The following is a 25,998-nucleotide window of genomic DNA, read 5'->3' on the forward strand; positions in this document are numbered from 1 at the left end:
GGGACACAAGTGTGATAGATCTATTTGGGTGTAGCGAGCCCACACCCGTGAGGTCAGGGTGACCCATAGAGGTGATTGTGTCTTATAGCCGAGGCCCGGTACAAATTTGCTAGGTTTGAGTTTTCCTGCATCACTTCACACATACCTGTGGCTTTGCAACCCAGTGGTGATCTCTTTTCCTTAATTGCTACATACCAGGAACATTTTTAATTGGGACGTACTTAAACGATTTATAAACATGCTCACTTTTACATGAACTCGCTCAACTTTTTGTTGATTTTTCAAATTACATATATTTCAGGAAATTAGGGATCTGGCAAGGTATGCTATGTCATCAAGCTGCGTAGGAGAAATGATGTCATTCGAGTTTAGGGATTGTGACTTTTGCCTGGACGAGTCACAAGTCTTAAACTGTGTTTTATTCATGTCTTTTGGTTGTGTCGTATGAACAATATTTTTATTATGTCATGTTGTAATCCGTTGCATGTGTCGACTTTTGAAAACAATGTTGTCGTGTTTTACTTTTAAAACTTGAATTAATGGATGAACATCATGGTTTTTTTTCATATAGCATTGTTGTGATTATGCTAAGGTATTAAGAAGTCACACCAAATGAACCCACGCTTTCGCAAAGCCAGGGTGTGACAGTGGGAGACCAGGTAATTCCTCAGGGAATACCTCAGGAAAATCACGCACAATCGGGATATCTTCAATCTTCTTTTCTTTCTTCGAAGTGTCAGTAACAAGAGCTAAAATAGCAGTGTGGCCCTTGCGCAAACACTTCTGGGCCTTAAGAAAAGAAATGATGCCCACCACGGCACCACTCTTGTCGCCATGAATCACTAAAGGTTCTCCATTTGAACGAGGAATGCGGACGATCTTCTCCTGACAGAGGATCTCTGCTCAATGTTGCGATAACCAATCCATACCAATAACAATGTCGAAACTACCCAAAACAATAGGAATGAGGTCGATAGAGAAGGTCTGACCAGCTAAGCTGAGATTACAACCCTTAACTACGTGTGTGGCTTCTAAACTTTTACCATTTGCTAGCTCTACCATGTGCTTGGTGTTCAAAAGTGTTAGGACACGCTTTAACATTTGACTAACTTTTAGAGACACATAACTGGTATCGGCACCCGAATCAAATAAAACATTAACATAAAAATCATCCAGTAGAAACTTACCCATCACGACGTTGGGATCATTCCTTGCATCACCCTGACCAATTACGAACGCACGACCCCGGGCGCCATTGTTTCAATTGTTTCCCCCGTTGTTACCCCCATTGTTGTTCCCGTTTCCCTGATTATTGTCGTTATTCTGGTTCTGGTTCAACTGAGGACAAATTCTCTTGAAGTGACCTTCAGCACCACACTGAAAGCATCCCCTGTTACCCTGCTGCTGCTGCGGCTGATTCTGTGGTGTTTGCTGTTGCTGTTGACGATTCTGATTCACAGGTCGTGCGCCCCTACAATCCTTCGCTTCATGACCAAACTTGTTACACCTCAGACAACGACCCTTGTTGCACTGCCCACTGTGATGCCTGTTGCATCGATTGCACTTGGGGTGGTTTCCCCTGTATCCACCCTGCCCTTGACTACCAAACGATTGCTGACCAGGACTCTGATAATCATCAGTCTTTCGCTGCTGAGACTGGGACTGAGCCGATGTTGAACCCTTGCTTGAGACTCCATCCCATTTGCGCTTGTTGTCACTGGGGGCGTCAGAAGTAGTAGTGACTGTAGCAGTAGTACCAATACGCTTGGGCAGTTTGTTCTGTTCCACCGCCTGGTCAGTGAGACGATGAGCAAGTCGAGTAACTTTCTGGATGGTGCCAAGATTAGCCGCGGTCACATGACTCTGAATTTCTGGCACAAGACCTTTGAGATACAGCGCGATACATTTGATGGGAGGGTCTACCATAGTAGGACACAAGATTGCCAGCTCATTTGATCTTTTCGTATACGCTTCGATTTCCGACCCTGTCATCTTTAAGTTGAAGAACTCAACTTCCAACTTGTGGATGTCATCACGACTACAATACTCTTGCTTAATCAGTTCCTTGAAATCATTCCATGGGGTGGCGTTAGCAGCAACAATCCCCAGCATTTGAACCTGAGCGTTCCACCACGTGAGCGCTATTCCTTCAAGAGTACCAGTAGCATACTTCACCCTACGTGCCTCAGGGCATTCACATATCTCGAAAATAGATTTGAGCTTCTCGAACCAATGGAGGAGGCCTACCGCTCCTTCAGTGCCACTGAAAGTAGTGGGTCGACAGTCCATAAAAGTTTTGAAGGTACATGCAGGAGGCTATGCAGGTTGACCTGTCGTGTGTGCAAGAAGTGACAAAGTTAAGCACAAGTGTTGGTTTACGTGAGTAGGATCTAAAGATCCTAGAGTAAGTTGCAATGGCAGGTTATACCTCCTGCCTGAGCGGCTGTGAGTGCTGCAGTAACTTGTTCATTCATTAGAGCCATTAGCTGGGCTTGAGTTAGGTTAACGCGTCCACTCATGATCTTCATATCAAAGGAAATATGAGTGAGAGATGTTCGCGAAAGTGCGATGACAGAAGAGAGTAATCACACATGTGTTCTCAAACAACAGTTGTTACATTCATCTAAGCATACCATGAGCAAAGTTCTATGTAACTAGCAAGTAGGCAATACAAACATAAACCATACCACCTAGAATGTTGAGTCTTGCACGTGGAGCGAGGCGTCGTTGTGGATCATTGAGCATTGTACAGGTTATAGTCTGGTTTTACCAAAAAGCTTTTCCCCTTTTTAAAACCAAGTTCACTATAACCATTGGCTCTGATACCAATCTGTCACACCCCCAAAATCCACATGCAGAGTATCACCGCTTGGAGGCGTGACTGACCAGGATCAAGCCACCAATCATATTGAACATAACATATAGATAAATGTAAAACCCAAACACAATATAATTGGTGTCCAACAAAACATAGTTTAAGTAGTAAGCGGAATCATAATGTTTAAAACCAAAGTATAAGTTCAAAAGTATGATAAGTGTTTAACATGGCATAAGACTATCCATGTCCCACAACGTCCGCGCCTCCTCGTGCATGCTCCAAAAGTACCTAATGACCTGCAAGGCATGTAACAACGAGTCAACAACAAAGTTGAGCGAGTTCACAGTTGGTTATTCAGTTTTACCAGTTCGTTTTGAAATCATAAGTTGTTTCGTAAACCACGAGTTAACCAGTACTTTTGTTTCCCAAACCGTAACCAAAATCAGTGGGGGGCTTCCCTTGTGAACCACTAGACCATACCATATCGACTACTAACGAAATATAAGTTATGCCCTGCATCAGTGTCTATCATCACTGACAGTTTGCCATAGTCCATTAGTACACGCCCGTTCGAACGACACGGTGTGAGGTTTGTTAAACCTAATAGCGCTATTAACTAATGACCTGCTTGCCATCGGCCTCGGCGATTAAGTCGATATAAAGAGGAGGGACTTCATGATAGAGTTTTGTCTAGTAAGTTAAGGTGGTTGTCCTACCCAAGGAGGACGAACGTACGTAGTTCTACCCAAGGAGAATACGCAGGATTTATAGTGGCATCCTACCCAAGGAGGATGGCCGTACATATCCTACCCAAGGAGGATATGTAGATTCCTTTTAGTTTATTAACCCATTCCCAACCATTGGGAATCCCATGCCTTGTAGAAAGTGTGAACTCACCTCGGTTTGCTCGGTATGCCTAATTACTTGTGCACAATTAATTCAATCAAAGCCTATAGTTTGCACATACACACAGATCAGTTGATATTCACAAGTTCGACTAACAGGCAAGATCATCACGTACATGCAAGATCATCACGTACATGTAAGTAATAACTAACACATAGCATTTATCAGTTATACAAGTTCATGCAAGTCATGCTTATCATTTAACAACATCTAAGCTAACTAACCCACTTAACCCGTAACAGACTTAACTGAGTTTACTGTGCAGTTTAGTAACTCGACGAAACACACTTGTTTCGTCGTGAATTCCCTTCGACGAAACATCCCCTGTTTCGTCGTGATTACCCTCGGCGAAACTCCCCAGTTTCGTCGTGCCTGTTTCGTCGTGATTATCCTCCGGCGAAACGCACCTGTTTCATCATCATCGGCATTTCGTCCATTAAGTCAGTTACGTCGTGTAACTGATGATTACCCAGAAACCCTAACCGTCGATCATTATCACACAGCAATCATACAATCATACAGAAATCATCGATACCATTTATCATACCAATCATAATAGAATCATGTGTTATAACCTTAAACAATCTAGCATATACGATGGCCATTACATGAGAACAAGTTCACGGATTCAACAATATCAAACAACATATCTCATCGATCAACATCTTATACGGATTAACAACAACAAGAACCCTAATCAATCACTAATCAAATCGTCGTGATCACAAACATTCATCACTATTTATCATCATTGAACCCTATTCTATATCGAACTGTTAACAGGCAAGCATATGAGTCATGCATTCCTGGATCATCGCGATATACATACTAATTTCATAAGCAACTAGATATTAGCAAATAACTAACTGAAAGGTATAGGGATTAGAACGAAGGGCTTGAAAGTCTCCAAGGATGACAGTGATAGTTGCTGTCGGTTAACAGAGAGGAAAAGAAAGCTAGGGTTTGCAAATCAGCTCAATACGTGTTCTAGTGCTACCCTATATTGTTATATAATCGAGCTGGGCCTTTACTGGGCCTCGGCGTAATAGTGGGCCAGTGAAACGCTGTGTTTCGTCGAGATGAAGACGGCGAAACACTCCATGTTTCGTCGAAGTGGTTTATGGCGAAACTGTAATTGTTTCGTCGAGTATAGCTCCGAATCTCAAACAGTTTACAAGTTCATGTAACCAAACACTTTAATCACGTTAAATAGGTAACATCTCAACATATAATCCAACGTGTACAATTACAAGGCAAACAAGTCGTGTAAGTAAAAAACTAAACAATTAACGTGCAATTATTGTGAAGATGGAATCTTGGAAACTCAAGTTGTCACAATTAAGATACAAGAAACGTAACACAAAGATACTAAATAAGACTAAAAGTCGAGGCAAGACCCATCCGTCTAATAAACTATAGCAAGTTTGTAGGTAGTCGTGCAATTGAGAAGAAGCTTTGAATTTATTGATCAAAGAACGCAAGACTGTGAGTTCATGTCCCCCTTTTCTTTTAACTATTTTCAGTTTTACAACTTCGGAGGTGAAATACATGTTACAAATGATTACGATTACAAATGGTATGGTTAGCTAAGGAATGAACTGTTAGATCATGTGAATGGGTAGGCGATTAACTTAAGACCATTAATCCTTGTATAAGGACCGAGGGGCATTAGTGATAGATCTATTGGGTGTTGCGAGCCCCACCCATGAGCTCGTGGGTTGGACCATGTGGTGACTATGTCATTCCCGACGGATGGCCCGGTACGAAATATACATAAAAGGATTGAGCCTTCCTACATCGTTGCACACATATTAATGGCCTTGCAAACCATTAATTGATCTGTTTCCTTGTTGCTTTCATACCGAGATATACAAATACATACATATTATGGTTACAAAGTTTATTATGAGCTCACATAGAAAACACATGAACTCGCTCAACTTTTGTTGATGTTTTCAAACTACATGTATTTCAGGAAACTAAATGTGGATCTGGCGGACGCTGAAGTTTTCAAGTTGTGTCTTTAATAAAAAATGTCATCCGAAGTCGAAGGGTTTGTGTTATGTATTTTATCTTGGATAAGATACATGGCTCAAAACCTAGTTTGGTAGTGTCTTTTGTGAAGTCCTATATGGAACTTAAAACTCTGTTGGTGTTGTATTTTGAACATGAAGTCTGTGTTTGGGATTTTAAAACAATGTTGTTTGTAATGTTTTGAAACATAATTCAAGGATGAACATCTTGGTTTTATCATATAGTTGTTTGTTATAGTTGAATGCAATGATATTAAGCAAGTCACACATAATCACGCTTCCGCAAAAGTCAGGGTGTGACAGTTTGGTATCAGAGCTTCGATTGTAGCGAACTAGGATTCTTTCTCGAGTCTAGACTACAATCATTAGGGCTCTCTCACGAAAATATTTTTACAACACGTTTTCATTGCATACACAAAGCGCCCAGATCCATGGAACAAACGTTTTACAAAGGGAAGACAAGGAATACAATGCAAGGTCACAATGGTGGTTTAGTCTACATGGGGTAGACTAGGAAAGATAGAAAGATCTCATGAGGGATAGTGTGAATACATGATTAAGTGATGATTGTTTTGTTTGCATATACTGAGTATTAGTGGTAAATATATGTGCACATGTTATGATTGATATGTTACAGGCACACATGTCATCATCAGAGAGTAGGTTGTCTGATACCCATGACCCGATGGCTGTCGTTTCAGATGACGAGGTGATACCCGAGCCAGAGATATTTACGTCGGACACTGAGAGTGATCCTGACATGCTGTCCGATGACAAGGACGACTTCCAATCGTTCACGCTACCAGATTTTGGCGATGATTTACCTATTGCTGATGCTTTCCCTGTCGAGGATCCTATCGATATCCCTGCTCTAGTACACGATCACCTCATCATTGGCCACCCCGGTGGTGAGCACATCGTGGCTCCGATCCTCGATCCTGTTCTTCTTGTGGTCATCCCTCCCGAGGATTTGCCTTTCGGTGACTTGTTCGATGACGATGTCGATTTGTTTGTTGAAGATCCCCCAGTTGACGCCCTGGGTGATGGGGAGATAGACAAGGATGTTGTTGCTGTCCCACCTCCTGTGATTCCTATCATTGAGATATCCTCTGATTCTAGTTTACATTCGGTCTCAGATTCCTTTGAGTCCGTGACATCCACAGCCCTGCAGGCGGCAGGACTGCAACGTTATGCTACTGATTCTAACGAGGACACTTCTATGTCTGATATACCATCTCCTCCATACGACCCCGAGCATGTCCCCGAGTCGGATCCTATTCATTTTGATCAGCCTGACGTTGCACCTATTGGTTCTGAGCCGATTCCTGATCCTAACCATGTTCCGCTGGGACTACCAGATATTGCACCCCTTATTCCCGACCCAGTTCCTGCACCAATTGATTTTCCTCTTGCTGAGCCATTTATTCCTCCACCCGCACCCGCTGATGTTGCTCCTCTCCCTCTTGTAGAGTCTGATGTCCACTGCACTGACTTGTCGATTTCTTTCTTACAGGGCATCCCTGCACCCCGTTCAGGTGAAGGTACTTCGGGTCAGCACCCGAGCTACGATCCTTTTGCATCAGCAGCTTTTCCTCCGATTCTTCAGACTGCACCATTTGCTCCTTCCACATCTACACCGCTTGGCGAGCCATTACGATGGTTCCCACCATACTCCATGCCGATCTCAGATCCCTATCATCCCTCTGATTTTGTTGGCTATGCACGGGATGAGTTACTTTTATCGCTTCAGCTTCAGTTTGAGGTTTTGAGTCACAGAGTTTTAGAGCTTGAGCTGACTCCACGTCCCCCACGTTGTCCTTGTCAGTCTACTTTTGTTCCTCCATATTCCTCACCGTCTCCTTTTGCACATCCACCTACTCCTCTTACTCCTTTTCCAGGTTTTGATGCTCGTTTTCTTACCGTCGAGCAGTAGATTAGTTTCTTACTTCGTCGTGTCTACGAGCTCGAGGAGGAGCTCGCACATGTTCGCAGTTTGCTTTTCTTCCCTCCTCCACCTCTGCCATCAGTACAGTAGGTTTTTGGTCTTACACAGATGCATTACTTTTGGTGAGAGCACTACTATTGAGCCGAGATTGTGAAGACTTTTGAGGACCACTTTTGACCATGTCATTTATGGTATATTGACAGACTTATTGGACAAGGATAGTGTGACCCTATGTTCCTTTTGATGTGATACACTTTGTAAACAATGTAATTGTGGTTGGTAATTAAAGAAAGCTCAATCGTCATAACCTCACTCAACACCTTGTTAATTTACACGTTGTGCTATGATTTAGTTGTTGCTTGATTGCTTGCTATGATGATAGCTTATATGTATATGTACATACGACCTTTAGACAACTATTTATTTATTTAACGAATAAGACTAGACCTACCCGATCTTCTTCTTAGAAGAAAGATGTCGCCTCGAAGGAACACCGATACCAACAACCCTTTGCCGACAACAGAGGCGGAATTACAAGAACGCATTTCACAGGCCATCGCACAGCACGAGTCCCTTCGCTCCGAACACAGCGGATGTACCTCAGGAAACAACCCACCTAACGGTAATGTTAAGTCACCAAAGACGCATTACAATACCCTTGGACATTTCCAAGTGTGCTTTGCTAATGCCTTCTGTGAATGATGTTGCTTACATCGCAGGCTGCACCTACAAGCAGTTTTTGGGCCGCAAGCCCCTGAATTTCGACGGCACTGGGGGTGCCGTAGCCTTTGTGCGCTGGGTCGAGAAGACGGATTCTGTTTTGCGAATGAGTAAATGTACTCCGGAGCAACAAGTCACGTACATTTCTGGACTGTTTCTAGATAGAGCATTTTCGTGGTGGAATCTTCAGGTCCAGACGTTAGGTGAGGTTGCTACGTATGCCTTGTCATGGAATGAGCTGAAAGAATTGATGCGTAAGAAGTATTGTTCGAGGGCAGAAATCCAGAAGTTGGAAACTGAATTCTGGAACTTGAAAATGGAAGGTCCAAAGATAGCTGAGTATGTGCAAAGATTTCATGATCTGTCTAGAGCTGTTTCTTATTTCGTGAAGCCAGAGCTTAAGTGGATCGAACGCTTCATATGGGGATTGGCACCTCAAATTCTAAGCATGGTGACAACATCAAAGCCTCCAACAATTACTGAAGTGATTGACTTAAGTGTGGCGCTCACTGAAGAAGCGATTAGGTTGGGAAAATTTTCGATCTCGGAGAAGAAAAAGGAGACTCATGTGGAGTCATCTTGGGAGAACAAAAGAAAGTTTACTAACTTCAAGAAGGGTACTTGGGCGAATAACAACAGCAATGCTAAAAAGGGAAAAGGGTACATGGGTAAGCTACCTAAGTGCGACAATTGCCAACGTCATCATACTGGGCGATGTAGATATGGGAAATGTGATAACTGTGGCAAAGTGGGGCATGATAAGGAGACGTGTTGGCATGGTACTGGATGTGGAAATGGAGGTCAAGTTGGTAGCGGAAATCGCGGAGGAAACAACAACAACAACCATCAAGGCGAAAATGGTAATGATCAAGGACGTGGTCAAGGTTATTTTAACTGAGGTGATGTGGGGCATTTCAGGAAATATTGCCCTAAAAACAATCAGGCACGTGGAAGAGTGTTCAACATCAGAGCTAGGGAAGCACGTCAGGATCCAAACGTGGTTACCGGTACGTCCCCTCTTAATCAACGTTATGCATCTGTGTTGTATGATACTAATGTCGGTTTTAGCCTCGTATCTCTAGAATTTAAGAACATGCTTGGTTTAGTTGCTAGTAAGTTAGACATCCGGTATTTGATAGAATTAGCTAACGGGAAGTTAGTAGAGCCGAATGAAGTAATTAGAGGTTGTGTGATAAAGCTTGGAGATATCCCTGTGGTAAGGGAATATCCTGAGGTTTTCTCCGAAGGCTTGTAAAGATTACCTCCTCAAACGACAAGACGAATTCCACATTGACTTGGTTCCAGGCGCCGCGTCTGTAGCCAAGGCACATTATCGACTTGCACCTTCAGAGATGCAAGAGTTATCCACGCAACTTCAAGAGTTACTAGATAAAGGATTCATAAGGCCGAGTTTCTTGCCTTGGGGAGCTCCAGTGTTGTACGTCAAAAAGAAGGATAGTAGCTTTCGAATGTGCATCGACTACCAGGAGCGGAACAAGCTAAAAGAATCGGTATCCCTTACCGAGGATTAATGACTTATTCGACCAACTGCAAGGATCCAACTACTAATCTAAGATTTATCTTTGACCAGTTTATCATCAGCTGCGGATTCAGGAAGAAAGTACACCGAAGAACAGTGAGTCAAAAATTTGTTTTCTTGACATACGCTAGCGTTGTGTTTTATACTTGGTACACAAAACAGTTACACACAGAATACAAAACTTTGAAAATTTAGAAAACATGCATTTAGGACCTTCGGGAACTTATGTCGAAGTCCATTAAAGGTTATCATGTAGGAACCACGTCTATTAACTTGGGCAAACACCATTATTCTGTCATGTATGCTATTTTAGTTAACCGAACAGGTAAAGTACTTAAATTTCTTTTATTGAAATTCCCACTTTTGCATCTAGCGAGTAGATTTTTTTACATCTCTACTCCTCTTAATAGTGGTTGTATCACGACAATCTTTTTCATTAGAGCGAACACTCATTTGCTTCGATTCTTGATCATTTCATATGTTGCACATGCATTGTTTGTTACGCATGTGGTTTCACTTCGAATGGTCGTCTTCATCAAACTTTCAAATACCATTTCACTATATCTAATTATTGCTTTGTGATTTGAATAGCCTGCATTATTGTAAATGTTGACTTCTTGACATTGAGTCAACGCACTTTCTTGAAACTCTTCTTCCTTTTCGAGTTACGTACATGGTTTATCTTTGTAACCATGCCGAAACTTCTTTGCCGATACGTGTATTTGTTGTCGGATTGTGTCAAAACCAAGTTCAATTGCTTGGACTTGTCCATTACCCCTATTCGGTTCAAGACACTATATGATGTATTGAAAACATCATATTCAAATTCATTTAACAAGCGTTTCATTTGTTCCGAGTCGTAGTAGACTTGTTCGGTCCATGACTCCATTAAGTCGTTTGTTGATTTCGACACCCTGTGGTAGTACTTTCACTAAATTGAAGCTTACGCTAATCTCGTTTACGCATCTCATGCACGGATTTAATATTTATTTAGTGATTTGTTTTAAATCCGCTCTGATTTATCATGATAAAGCAGTCTTAACGCAATTGTGTGTTAAGACAATGGTACCCAAATTCATTTATATTCCAGTGTACCTCTTAACGGTTCTTTCATTGTCGATCGAATGCCTTGCGATATTTATTGCTTTTTCATCTTCGATCGAAAATAGTAGTTCTTTTGTGTCCCATATTCAATTGAAAATTCTATGATGTCGTTTGAGTCAAATCTTCAGACTTGCTTCATTGCGCTTTCATTTGATTTCAAACACAGTGAACTCATTCGGTCACCGCTATTATTAAATCATTTCATTCACTACGACACCTCGTGGCATCAGTATAAACTTGTAGCTTGTGCTAATCATGATCAACCGCTTCATACGAAACTACGTATACTTTTCGTTTGACTCGTCATTTAAACATTCTTAATGCAACTACGAATAAAGACGATGGTACACCAGGTTCGGTTGAATTTCATTTCGGTGTATTCTCGCAATTTTCAATAATGTCAAACACACAAATTTTATTCATTCATTTGATTCGAAAGTTGATGGATCATTTTCATGTTACTATTACATTTGAGCTTAATGATTTTGAGTTCGTTTAGCGGATGCTATTGTTTCTAGAACTCATTTGCATATTATGAAAGGTCGTTGGGAATTGTATTGGTCAAAACTCCTCTTATTGACACCTGTTAACAAAGTCACATTAGATAATACGCATGTACCTTGACATCAGATTCTGAATCACATACCTTTTAACCGTTGGGATCTTATTGTTGTAAGATGTCTTTGGATTCACCTGATTCGAATAAGTCCTGATTCGGTTTCATGGTTATTCATTTTGGTATTATTCATGTCCATCTACGCATAACGTAACTCTAAGAAGTTAACGTAGTCTAAATTTCGAGGACGAAATTTTCTTAACAGGGGGATAATGTGACAACTGTCAAAATTCCATGTATCCGTACATTAATTAAACAGTAATTAGTGCCTTAATGACTGTACTGATTTAAATTAATGATATGAATACTTTCTGAATACTGTTATCATACATACATGTGCATCATATATATTGCATAATGTCATATCATTATTGCATGCAACACCTTATTGATTCAAATGATGCACGAAACAAAGCAAGCACTGTTATCAGACAAATCAGAAAAATACTGACGGAGTTCAATACATAGACAGACATGGTATTGAGACATAGAATGAGCCAGAAACCAAGAGTCACACTAATATAGTGTGTAGGAAAGTATGGATCATAAAACTGTCTTCCTAGTGATAGTTTAAGTGCCAGAAAGTGCCTAAAACTCACAAAAACTGCAGAATTCTGCAGAATTCAGCAAAATTCAACATTTAAACAACTTAATATCATGCAGAAATATGGTTAAATGGTCCAGAATGCTTTCCTAAGTTTCGGGAATCAAAACTGTCACAAAAGGTAACATAAAGCACACTAAACTGCGTAGTTTAGCACCTTAACGAACCAGTAACCAACCGAACAACCGGACTGTGCTGATTTAAATTAATGACATGAATACTTTCTGAATATTGTTATCATACATACATGTGCATCATATATATTGCATAATGTCATATCATTATTGCATGCAACACCTTATTGATTCAAATGATGCACGAAACAAAGCAAGCACAATTATCAGACAAATCAGAAAAATGCTGACGGAGTTAGTACATAGACAGATATGGTATTGAAACACAAAATGAGCCAGAAACCAAGAGTCACACTAGTATAGTGTGTAGGAAAGTATGGATCATAAAACTGCCTTCCTAGTGATAGTTTAAGTGCCGAAAAGTGCCTAAAACTCACAAAAACTGCAGAATTCAGCAAAATTCAGCATTTAACAACTTAATATCATGCAGAAATATGGTTAAATGGTCCAGAATGCTTTCCTAAGTGTCGGGAATCAAAACTGTCACAAAAGGTTACATAAAGCACACTAAACTTAGTTTAGTCCCTTAACGAACCAGTAACCAATCGAACAACCGGACAGTACCCGAAACACCAAATTTTTCACTAGAAGCATTGTTTTACCATTTCTGAACTAGTTATGATCCCCGAATATCATAACACACTATATAACATCCTAATAACTAAACACCTAACTAAAACACTTGGATTTCAACTAAATAACCAACTTATCTTTACAAGCTAGTCTATACCCCCCTCCTATTTACGGTCACCATGGGTGTGGCCCACCCATGATTTTTTATCTAATTGTTTATTAGATATGCAAGATCCTTTTGAGACATATTACACACTAGTTAAACATGTGTTGGAGGATTTTATAAGAAACCACAAGAACTTAACTCCTCATTCTCTAACACACATCACACTTGAACTCTTCTTCCTCACCCCCTTGTCTTCGGCCGTGAACCACCCTCAACATCATTCAATCTTCATCCAATCTCAAGACATACAAAAGTGTAAGAAGCATAACAAATGAGCTAGGAGCTCTTGGAAGTGGAAGGACCTCTTGCAAGTGCTATTAACCACCAAGAATATCATCTTCATCTTCTTGTGTTCATCCCTAGCCTTGAGCTAGTAGTAAGATCATCCTAATCCATTTTTACATCTTGTTTAGTTAGTTAAAAGATGTTACAAGTAACTAATCTTGAAGAACACTAATGATCAAGAACATAAATCTTAAACATAAGCCTAAAAATCATAAGAATACTTGTTGTTTAATGTATGTGTGAATATTGATCGATGATTACTTGTGTTTATGATGTTAAACATCATATGAACTTGCTAGATGGTGATTAAAGACATAATCTAGCAAGATGAGAGGATGATTATGTTAGAAATCAAAGTGATCATCCTTATGTAAAAGCATGAACTTGAAGTATGAAATGTTTTCTTGAATAATGATGATCAAAGTAAATATAAGTCTTGTAAATATGTGATTTCAAGAATGATTTTCTCGAGAAACTAAGTTAAAATACAAGATTTACGTAAACTTGGTTCTTAAAGAAACTAACCACATTTTTAGTGGTTAATCAAGTGTAGAAGCATGTATTTAACAAGAAAAATTCAAGAAAAAAATATTTTTAGAAAAATATTTTACAAGTTGTAAACATCTAAATTCTTCAAGAATGGTGTTTTTAAATAAATAACCACACTTTAAAGGGTAACTAAGCTTACTAAACACACCACCAAGTTACTACAAATTTTTATAAATTTTCAAGTTCATGAAGTTGTGTAAATAGCTTGATTTTGGCAAAGTGGTAAGTATTGTTTGAATTGTTGTTGATTGTGATGATTTATAAAAGAAAATGATATGCTTTGAAAGCATGGAAACCTCCATTTTTAAGGGAAACCATGGCAAAATTTTTCTAGAAGTTAAACATTTAGAGAAACATTTTTAAACAAATATTTACAGGTATATTTTAACCATGATTTTTCTTACAAAAATTGCCATAATTTATGTTACAAAAATTATAAATATTGGAGGTTGGTTTTTGATATTAAAAGTGAATTAATATGTATTTAGGATAATATATATTTAGATATTATCATGTGTGTGATTATTTGTATATTATGTGTATTAGTTATATTATTTAAGGACTTGAAATAATATAACTCACCAAAATACCAAGAAATACAATACAAAATATTACCAAAATTCCAAGAAATGAATATACAATTTATACCCAAAATATTGGAGAAACCGAATAAGGAATATAACTTACATAAATATTCCGAAATTTAATTTTATGAGTATATTTTGGTAAATGGTATTTTGGACACCAAGAGAACAAAAATATGATTTTTTCAATTATTACGAAATTATATCATATTTTTTACATTAAGAAATCATATTATTTTTGGGAAAGAAAATATATATGTTTTTCTTGAATTACTAGAAAATATATTGTTTTTGGAGAAATATATATTTTCTTAAATAAACTTAGAATATATTATTTTGGGAGAAAAATGGATTTATACATATTTTCTAAAGATAAACTTGAAAATATATTATTTTTGGGGTTTATACGAAAATATAAATATTTTTACCAAGAAAAAGTATAGATAAAGTTCTATAAATAATTTCTTAAAAATATATATTATAAGAATATATATTGGTGAATTTTTATTAGAAATATTATTCCAGAAAAATTAATACGAAAATTAAGTATAAGGATACTTAATAAACACAATAAAAATACGTATTCTCGTACGTATAAATACACCGGGAATACGCCACTGATACTTGGCAAAAATATACAAGTTTAAGAATACGAGTATGAATACACCCATCCTTGGGAAGATGTACATTTACAAATACATAAACTTGTCAAGTTAAAATATATTATTTAACTAATACTCCAAAATTAATAAATATAATTTAAGTTAAAATATTTGTTATTTTAACAAATAATTATATACTTTGGAATAATATTAAGATACAAGAAACGTAACACAAAGATACAAAATAAGAGTAAAAGTCGAGGAACGACCCATCCGTTTAATAAACCGTAGCATGTTTGTAGGTAGTCGTGCAATTGAGAAGAAGCTTTGAGTTTATTGATCGAAGAACGCAAGACTGTGAGTTCATGTCCCCCTTTTCTTTTAATTGTTTTCAGTTTTACAACTTCGGGGGTGAAATACATGTTACAAATGATTACGATTACAAATGGTATGGTTAGCTAAGGAATGAACTGTTAGATCATGTGAATGGGTAAGCGATTAACTTAAGACCATTAATCCTTGTATAAGGACCGAGGGGCATGAGTGATAGATCTATTGGGTATTGCTTGCCCCACCCATGAGCCCGCGGATTGGACCATGTGGTGACTATGTCGTTCCCGCCGGATGGCCCGGTACGAAATACGCATAAAAGGATTGAGCCTTCCTACACTGTTGCACACATATTAATGGCCTTGCAAACCATTAATTGATCTGTTTCCTTGTTGCTTTCATACCGAGATATATAAATACATACATATTATGGTTACAAAGTTTATTATGAGCTCACATACAAAACACATGAACTCGCTCAACTTTTGTTGATGTTTTCAAACTACATGTATTTCAGGAAACTAAATGTGGATCTAGCGGACGCTGAAGTTTTCAAGTTGTGTCTTTAATAAAAGATGTCATCCGAAGTCGAAGGGTTTGTGTTATGTATTTTATCTTGGATAAGATACATGGCTCAAAACCTAGTTTGTTAGTGTCTTTTGTGAAGTCCTATATGGAACTTAAAACTCTGTTGGTGTTGTATTTTGAACATGAAGTCTGTGTTTGGGATTTTAAAACAATGTTGTTTGTAATGTTTTGAAACTTAATTCAAGGATGAACATCTTGGTTTTATTATATAGTTGTTTGTTATGGTTGAATGCAATGATATTAAGCAAGTCACACATAATCACGCTTCCGCAAAAGTCAGGGTGTGACAGTTTGGTATTAGAGCTTCGATTGTAGCGAACTAGGATTCTTTCTCGAGTCTAGACTACAATCATTAGGGCTCTCTCACGAAAATATTTTTACAACACGTTTTCATTGCATACACAAAACGCCCAGATCCATGGAACAAACGTTTTACAAAGGGAAGACAAGGAATACAATGCAAGGTCACAATGGTGGTTTAGTCTACATGGGGTAGACTAGGAAAGATAGAAAGATCTCATGAGGGATAATGTGAATACATGATTAAGTGATGATTATTTTGTTTGCATATACTGAGTATTAGTAATCGCGTTATCTCCTACCTTCCTTCTCGTAGTATCAGCAGCAAAGCTGAGGATCGAATGCGTGTTGCCCAAATTACTATTAGACCCTGCTGCACTCCTTGGTCTCATTGGACTGGACCTTGATGGAGACGACGAAGACCCCAACACACTCTTGCACAGGGAGGCAGGTCGAACAGCTCCTCTAACCGGAGATCTGGCCTGATCTCGCCATCGCCGGCCACTCTCTCTCTCTCTCTCTCTCTCTCTCTCTCTTTCTCAAATCCACCACCACCCAAATCTATAATTCAACCGAGATCTGATAAACGATGACGTAAATCGTGAAATTAAATGAAGGTGGAGGTGGAGCCATGGTGCTGATGTTTGATCCAAAGCTAATGGGTTTTCTGTGTGCAGATGGGAAATATCTCAAAAGGGTTAGGGTTTTTGTTGTTGAAGATGATAACTATGCTTTAAGTCAAAGGTCAACAAAGTCCCTTTAATAAAAGCTTTAAATAAAATTAAAAGAAATGACCATTTTACCCCTGAGGAAAATGACAAAATAACAGGAATTTATATGACAGATATGACCTGATTTCACTTTTGGACCGAAATGGCAAAAAAAATGAAACCACAGGGACCCAGATGCAAAAAGGTTTCAAATTTGTACTAAAATGGCAAAAGTGACCAAACCACAGGGACTAAAATGACAGTTTACTCTAAAATATATTATAAGTAAAATAATTCGAGCTAAGCCAAGCCGAGCTACCAAGCGAGCCAAACCGAGCCAATTTGGCTCATCATGAGCCGAGCCGAGCCGGCTCGTCTCACTTTCAAACCGAGCCATATCGAGCGAGCCTTTTCCGAGCTAAATCTGAGCGAGCTTCTAGCCACGAGCTTTTTGAACAGCCCTAAATAGTGCCCATGAAAAACACATAAACATAGTGTCTAATTTGAGTATTTTAAAAAGATAACTTTTATGTAATTTCATACTAAGTTACAATTTCGCATACAAATTCCTAATCCAACCCATAATACTTACACGCCTTATTTATCCTTGAAGGCTAACTCGGCGTTCCCAAACTCCCAAACACATCAACTCACTTACGTGGAACTTCTATGCAAACCGTAAGTATACATGACCCCTTTTATTTTTAATACAATTTGGGTGCAATATATATAAATTATCAAATTCACACTTACACAAGAAATCACATGATATAATCAACCAATCCATTTATACATGCTAATGTGATATACTTAGGTTCCTACATGCTAGAAGTCATTCTTACACAATACCTATCATTAACTTCATGAGTCAACCTTAACATGTATAGTGCTATTGGAGTAGCACATCGCCCTTAGGAAGGGTCTATTTTAAGCAATCAATTGTATAGCGGTCTTATTCGCTTCGGTGACAGGATTACGTAATGTGGACACAATTAGTTTGACATCTATTTGTTGCAAGCTAGCCTATGTAATTTATGCCTCGGTATACATTTTATGTCATGTTTGGATTGAGTCAACTTTCTATACGTATGCTAGTAGACAAACTTGTTTGCTCATCAATGTTTTATTTGTTGAGCGTTACTCTAATATATATCGGAGGAAATTGATGATTGAGAAGTTTCAAGAAATCTATTAGGATGGACTTAGAAACGCACTATTTAAATTTATGTATTTCCTTTCATATTAATTGTGTTTTGTTTCACTTATATTTCTTGTTTCCAAACAATATACCTTGAATTTAGTTATCAATGAAATATGAGTTATTAAATTATTGCCATTTATAGCAAGTTATAATGTTTTGAGCAATCTATTCCATCCCACCTTGATATTTCTACCAGCGGTTGGGGTGTGACAGTGTGTCTGATAGGCATTCTGGGAAACCTAGGGAACAAGTGAGGAGTGCATTGAAGATCAAGATTTATTAAGTTATGTAATCTATGAAATGTTATTAGGATCTTTTTTATTAAATTGTTTGGATTAACTTTTGGATTTGATATCCGTAAGAATGATACATCCGTCCGTGTTTCGGGTTAGGGTGTTAATGTTCCGGGATAGGGTGTTAAATAGTGTATCTTTATCGTTTATACTTTAGCATCTTGCTAAGCAACGATTTGTTTTAACAAAATCTCCTTTGTCTCTTAAAAAAGTAAAACATTTATGTTATTTCACTCTCTCTAAAATATCATTATTCTTCAACAATTAAAAATATTTATATATAAATAGGGTGCTATAAAATGTACCCCTCATCTCATATACTTACAGGTGGGGCCCGTCACTTTTTCCCTCATAGAGGGGGTATAACTTGTAATGAGGGGGTCCATTTAGATCAAGCCTAAAAATATATGAGAAACCAAAAGGCACGTAGCCTAGTGGTAATAAGGTGTTCATCCCCAATGGTTGAGGGTTCTAGTCCTATGATGGACATTTGTACAGATGTAGGAGTAGGTTTTAGGGTGTGTGAATGAATTAGCCGTAAAAAAACATATATGAAAATCATGCTTTATCTTTCTTCTCCCTCACCCCTAGCCCCTCCATCTCAACACCATCATTAGTTAATTATGGAAATATCGGCTCTTTACTGCAAGATGATTATGTATAATCTATTTGAATCGGTTTTTCATCTTGTTTAATGTTTAGGGTGATTGATCTTTTTGTTTGAGTTGATTTTTGTGTATTTCACTTTTCATATTAATTTTTTGGATTCGGGGTATAGGAACTGAGTGGTGGGTTGAGAGTAGCATATGTTCTAAACTTAAAACACCGTTTGGCGCGTCATGAGAAGGAGATATTGAGGTTTTTCTCGTAACCTCCCTCCGACGTGAAAATAAATCTCTCTTTGAGTAAGAATGAGAGTGAGAGCAGGGAGAATGGAGTCACTTCAGCTTAAGCAAAAATGTGACATTTATAACCAGGATGGTGATAAGATATTGGATGAGACGTCGCTTTCAGGATATCTCTTTTGTCCCCTCTGCGTTGGCCGTTAGTGGCAGCAGAAGAGGGTGTGTATTCACGGAATGTCATTGGTTAGACGTCACTGTCAGGACGTCCTTGTGGTCTCCTATGTAATAATCGTTAGTGGAGGTTAAAAGGAGCAGTATCTACAGAACGTGATTGGCTAGACGTCGACATCAGTTGTCCTTTTGGTCTCTCTTGCAATAACCGCTAGTGGAGTTTAAGGAGGCAGTGATCCGGAGAACGTCATTGGCTAGACGATAGTGTCAGAATGACCTTTTTGTCTCCTCTATCCTAGTGTGTCTAAAGTGACGTGTGGTCCTCGCGGGTCATTTGTCCTAACCAGTTATCTGTCTAAGGCATTTGCCACATGACCTGGCTCTTCAAAACCTTTCATCTGTTGTGTATTTACCTTTGTAACTCAGCTTGTATGCTCTCTGTTGTGTATATTTCCTTCTATCTAGCTAAACTAAGTTAGAGGTGCACAAAACTGCTTTTTTGGTCTAAACTGGCTCGATTTGAAAACCAGTTTGGCCCAAACAGGTATGGTTACTAAACTGGTTTACAAAGGGCCCCATACCAGATCAATAAACCAATTCGATAAACATGGTTTACATATTAAACACGTAGTTCATGCGTTACAAACTTTCACACGATTCGTATTTCTTCACTGTAAAATAGGATACTTCACAGCCGAACGTCTATTCTAAAGATTAGTGAAACATTCCAGGTACATCTAGTTAGTTGTTTCACGCGTATCATTATTGTTTTCACTCATGTTCCGAAACTATAAACATAAAACTCCCAAACCAGAATGTATGATATAGCATAAAGAAACAAACTGTGAAATAATAAGTCATACAATGCATACAAAACGACAAGTTTCCTTGACAAAATTCGATTTCAAAACACCAAAAATCCAAACTCGCCTCCTTTGATCTTATCCTAAAAGGCGTACGCCTAAAACAGTGATTGAATTACCATGTTTTTAGTAAAAGAAACCAAGAACTTTACCACCAACATTCTTTCTCCTAGCTTCTTCATGATCCATGATTCCGGCTGATGTAGTCAACACAATGTAGCCAAACTGCATGGTGCATTGCGTATTAGACAATTAGTTTTAATAATGAAGCTAGAGGTAGCCTTCAAAGGGTTAAAACAGAAAACCAATGATGTGGGATTCGAACTTGTGACCTCTATCGGGAACTACTCATGCACTTTGGCTTAAAAGGTCCAAGGCGTTAAGGTCTTAAAAGCCTAGGCGTGTGCAACACATACGTGAGGTGTCCATGGCTGAAAAAAGTTGTATATACAACCAAAAGATTAATTTATTGAGTTAATGCTATTTTAGTCCCTGTGGTTTGGGCCATTTTGCCAGTTTAGTCCAAACGTTTCATTTTTCGCATGTGGGTGCAAAAAGGTTTCACCGTTGTCATTTTAGTCCGCCGGGTTAACTTCATCCATTTTTTTGTTAACGAGAAGGGCAATTCGGTCATTTTATATGGCCTAGTTGCCCTTCCAGTTAACAGCATTACGTATAAAATGACCTAATTGCCCTTCTCGTTAACAGAAAAAATGGATGAAGTTAATCAAGTGGACTAAAATGGCAACGGTGAAACCTCTTCGGACCCACAGGCGAAAAATGAAACCTTGGACTAAACTAGCAAAATGGTCCAAACCACAAGGACTAAAATGACATTTAACTCTTATTTATTCTACATGCCTTTGGTTGTTTTTACATAAAAATAAAAAACAAAACTATAAACCTTAATCTACAGAACCCCTTATAGTTTTTTTATTATTATAAATTCTTCAGGTTACAATAATCAGATAACTAGTTCCAAATAGCAAATCAAACAACCCGTGAATAATAATATAAAAATAAACAAGTGAAAGATAGAACACTGACTTGTCTAGAAGGCAAGAGTCTAGCGGTCCATGGTTCAATTTCCTTGACACCAACATCAAACCTTGGACTAATAACCCCACATTTGTTCAATCTTCCATTCAACTCCACCACAATCTTACCAGACCTGTGATCATCAACATACTCAAACTCACCAATGTAACCTGCATCATATGCAAACAAAACAACAATCACCTTAATAAATCATTAAACCTTGTAAACAAATCAAGCCGTCCATGAACTAGTAAGCATCAAACCGCTAAAAGCTACTCGAGTCTAAGCCTGAAAATTAATGTGTTTAATAAAACTAGCCCAATCAGCGCTTGAGCCGGCTCATGTCATGGGCCTAACCAAACCTACTATTTATATAACTTTTATTAAACATATTGAAAATACATGGATCAAGATCAAGGGAATACCCTTTCGAGTTGTGAGAACTCAGCCTTCCCATGCGAGTTTTGCCCCCATTTTTTTCACACCCTAAAAAGACTGCCGTAAAAAAAAAGAGTTAAATGCCATTTTAGTCCCTGTGGTTTGGGCCATTTTGCCAGTTTAGTCCAAAGGTTTCATTTTTAACCTGTGGGTCCAAAAAATGTTTCACAGTTGCCATTTTAGTCCACTGGGTTAACTTCATCCATTTTTTCTGTTAACGAGAAGGCCAATTCGGTCATTTTATATGGCTGAATTGCCCTTTTAGTTAACAGAATTACATACAAAATGACCAAATTGGCCTTCTGGTTAACAGAAAAAAAATGATTGAAGTTAACCAAGTGGACTAAAATGGCAACTGTGAAACCTTTTTGGACCCACAGGTTAAAAATGAAACCTTTGGACTAAACTGGCAAAATGGCCCAAACACTGAGACTAAAATGGCATTTAAGTCTAAAAAAAATTTAAAAATCCAAAGAGGTGTTTTCGGCCGCTTACAACACTGTAAAAAACTGATGACATCACTAACGGCTGCCGTAAATGAAAAAAAAAACTATTTTTTGTTTTTTATTTTTTTGGAAAAAATATTTTTTTAGGATTTTTGATAAAAAAATATTTTGAAAAAACCTTTGGTAAGGCAAGGCCGAGTTCTCTAAACTCGGATAAGTTTTCATTTTAGCCTAACCCTATAAAAATACATTTATATAAAAACAAATATTATTATATATAAAATGATTAAAAAATACCAGATACTATGTTGTATACATAAAATACAACCATAAATATAAAAAAAAAATTATAAATAAACATAATAACACAAAGATTCATACAAGGAAGGATAAGTTGAAGTAACTAACCATGTTTCTGCATAACCATAAGAAACTTGATGATAACTTTTGAAGAAGGTCTAATCATGACCTGTCTTTTCCCTCTTTTCTCAGCATTGTACATGCTCTTAAGAGCATCATTAAGAACACTTACTCTCACCATCTTCAAAAACTCAAAACCCTGAAGAAAAAAAAACACAAACTAAACCCAAATCTTACCAAGAACAACATTTTTTTCACAGCTTGATGCATCAAATGACATGATTATTTATATATGAAAATTAAAATTTGATAGAAATAAAATAAAAATGGTGTGACTGAACAATTGGTTGAAAGATCATGTGAGTGTAATACCTTGTTAGAAAGTTTCAAATTAAACAAAAAGATTGAATTTTGATGTGAATGAGGGTTACCTTGAAATGAAAATGGAAGCGGCGTGCGGGTGAATGGGTTATTAGAGAGGGTGGGTATATGAATTAGGGTTTGGGCTATATGGTCTCATTTGGGCCCGTGGGTGGGCTTTCTTAAAATACTGGACCTATACTGTTTTCTTATGGATTGTATTATTCGCACACTTTTGAATATTAAATCGACATCTTCAATACGTGTCGTATAGGCTTATACGATGCATATTAGGGTTGGTTCAAACTTCAAGGTCAATCAATGGCTGACAATGTCTCCATTATAAAAAGTAATACGGATCGTATAGGCCTATACGATGCGTATTAGTATTAGGTTGTACGTAAAAGCTGGCATCTACGGTTCACATGCAAACCGAATACGTATTGTATAGGCCTATACGATGCGTATTACTTTTTAAAGAAGGTACGAGGTAGCTTTCTGTCACTCAAAAGTGACATAAAGTGATTGACTTAAGCCCTATACAACCCATGTTGAATTATGAATTTGCATTCTCCTTCCCCTATTTAAACGATAAAGAAGACGATGACATATATCGTCTTCGTTATATATTCACATTTGCTAACAAACATGTCTTGGTTCAACCACATTTTCGGTGAGTCGTCCGACACAGACACGAGCACGTTTATTCCGGAAAGCAGTGTGGTGTAGCACTTTTTTAACTTTTTCTGTTTTTTTATGAAATACTTAGCACACTGCTTGTATTAGGAGGGGTCTAATGTCCCTGATTCTTACGATGGGAGAGGAAATGATGATCATGCGGAGGAGGTCGTGTCCGACTTTCGTCCCCATCATAATGAATCCTTGTTGCCAGACCTCAACGAGGTAAGTATATATTTACTTTTTTCTATTCGGCGTTAAACTTACCATTAACTTTTACCCGTTGGTTTTTTTAGCTTGCTATGCCCCGCCAACCGTTGTTACCAGATCTGAACGAGATAAAAATAAATTTACTTATTATAATGAAGGCCTTTAGATGTGCCGTTATGATTTAACCATTATTTTTTTTCCAGTTAGTCGTGTCTAGCCATGATCATGGTTATGAGTCTCCATATTATGAAGCCGGTTACGGTGCCTCGTACGGCCAGGAAGAATATGACAATAACTTTTTCGTTAGTGGTGCCTCAGGAGTACAAGAAGACGTTGGTGAGCCTTCTTACGCGCAAGAGTCATTGGGTGACGAGCAACCCGCTTACTCTAAAGTTTCATACAAAACTGATCAAGTACGAATGATATATATTTTTGTTAAATGTTATATTTTCTGTTAAAAAATTATTAAAAAATTGTTAATAAAAAATACATTAAAATTTGTTATATTTTTAAAATAGGATAAAAATTAATTAAAAAATGTTATATTTTTTTATAAAATTAATTAAACTTGTTATATTTTTTAAATATTATTAAAAATACATTAAAAATTGTTATATTTTTTTAAAATATTTGTTAGATTATTAGATGGATATGGATGACGTTGTTATATATTTTTTAAAAAGAATTATAAATGTTATATTTTGTTGGTTAAAAAATTATATTTTTGTAAAATGTTAAATTATTATAAAATTGTAAAGAAAAAATACATTCAAAATTGTTATATTTTGTAAATAGGATAAAAAATAAATTAAAAAATGTTATATTTTGTATAAAACTAGAATTGCGACCCGCCGCAATGCGGCGGGAATTCTTTAGTTATAACTAAGTCGATCTAGGACCCGCACGTTATGTTAAACCTGTGAAACGGGAGAAAAATAGACGATGTAAAAACGTTCACCCACACACGCACGTTGCATCGTGTTAACTCGCAAAATTTGGAACGAAACATAATGTTGGGATTGAACCCTACCAGAGGAACAGATAATAAAAGCCAAAACCGGATCACAACAGTGGATTCAGAATAAGCAGCTGTTTACACTTTGCTTTCCCCTTGGCAGTGGTAATCTAACAGCTGATGGATCTTAAGTACTGCTCACTATAACAACTGATGAACCAAACACTGATGAAACTCTAAAGACTGCTGAAGACAAACACTGTTGCTCTATCTACTGTCGTTTCCTAAGTACTGCTGAAGACACAAGCACTGCTCATTCAAGGACTGATCACCTTTGAAGAAAGCACTGATGCTCAACATCAGTGCTCAGGCTACAACAGCGGAACGTGAAGCAGTAGTTTTATCTTGTTTTGTACTGTACTGTACTTATAATCAGTTGTTTGACATCAGTAGTTTGTATAGAACAGTGTTTATAGGTTGTTAGGTTGTTAGATGTCACTATCATGGTGACGTCAGCTGAGATGCCTCAGTGGTTTGGTTTGCCTATAAATGGAGCAGTACCCTGTACTGTTACATTTGATTGACTGAGTGGATTCTTCTTCTCCAGTCCAATCCTTTCATCTTGTGCAACCAACCTTGGAGTATCAGGCTGAGGGGGAGCTTAGTTCTGTAAGCATGCTTGTAATCATTTGATTTGTAATTGAATCATTCAACTTAATGAGAAGCATCTGTTTATCAGACTATTTCCCACTTAGATTGTGCTTACAAAGTTTGTCTTCATTTCCGCTGCACTTAATCTTATTTTTATATTCATTGATTTGTCAAATTTATACAAACAAGCACAATCATGACAGCCTCCGATCCTATCACATAAAAACGTTAAATCAAAGACACACGTTGCGATGTGTTAAGTCACAAAATTTAGAACGAATCATAATGCGAAAAATTTGCGAAAAATGAAAACTATAAAGGACCAAAGTTGAAAGTAAAAAAAGTTGTGAAGATAAATTGCGAAAGATAAAAAGTTTGGGTT

General features: G+C 37.7%; 1 protein-coding gene across 2 annotated transcripts; it reads right to left on the minus strand.

Moving 5' to 3' along the window:
• Nucleotides 1-20,416: 20,416 nt before the first annotated feature.
• LOC110889897 (40S ribosomal protein S15a) lies at nucleotides 20,417-23,306 on the minus strand. Of its 2 annotated transcripts, none has more exons than XM_022137472.2 (4): nucleotides 23,194-23,306; nucleotides 22,811-22,961; nucleotides 21,528-21,688; nucleotides 20,417-20,705 (listed from the first exon to the last, which is right to left on the minus strand). In XM_022137472.2, the coding sequence occupies exons 2-4, from the start codon at nucleotides 22,941-22,943 to the stop codon at nucleotides 20,607-20,609; spliced, it is 393 nt and encodes a 130-aa protein (XP_021993164.1). In that variant the 5' UTR covers nucleotides 22,944-22,961; nucleotides 23,194-23,306; the 3' UTR covers nucleotides 20,417-20,606. The 2 variants fall into 2 exon arrangements, with proteins under 2 accessions (XP_021993164.1, XP_021993163.1); XM_022137471.2 differs by having other exon boundaries at nucleotides 23,135-23,236.
• Nucleotides 23,307-25,998: the final 2,692 nt, after the last annotated feature.

This window comes from Helianthus annuus, chromosome 11 (assembly GCF_002127325.2).
Source record: "Helianthus annuus cultivar XRQ/B chromosome 11, HanXRQr2.0-SUNRISE, whole genome shotgun sequence".
Taxonomy (NCBI): domain Eukaryota; kingdom Viridiplantae; phylum Streptophyta; class Magnoliopsida; order Asterales; family Asteraceae; genus Helianthus; species Helianthus annuus.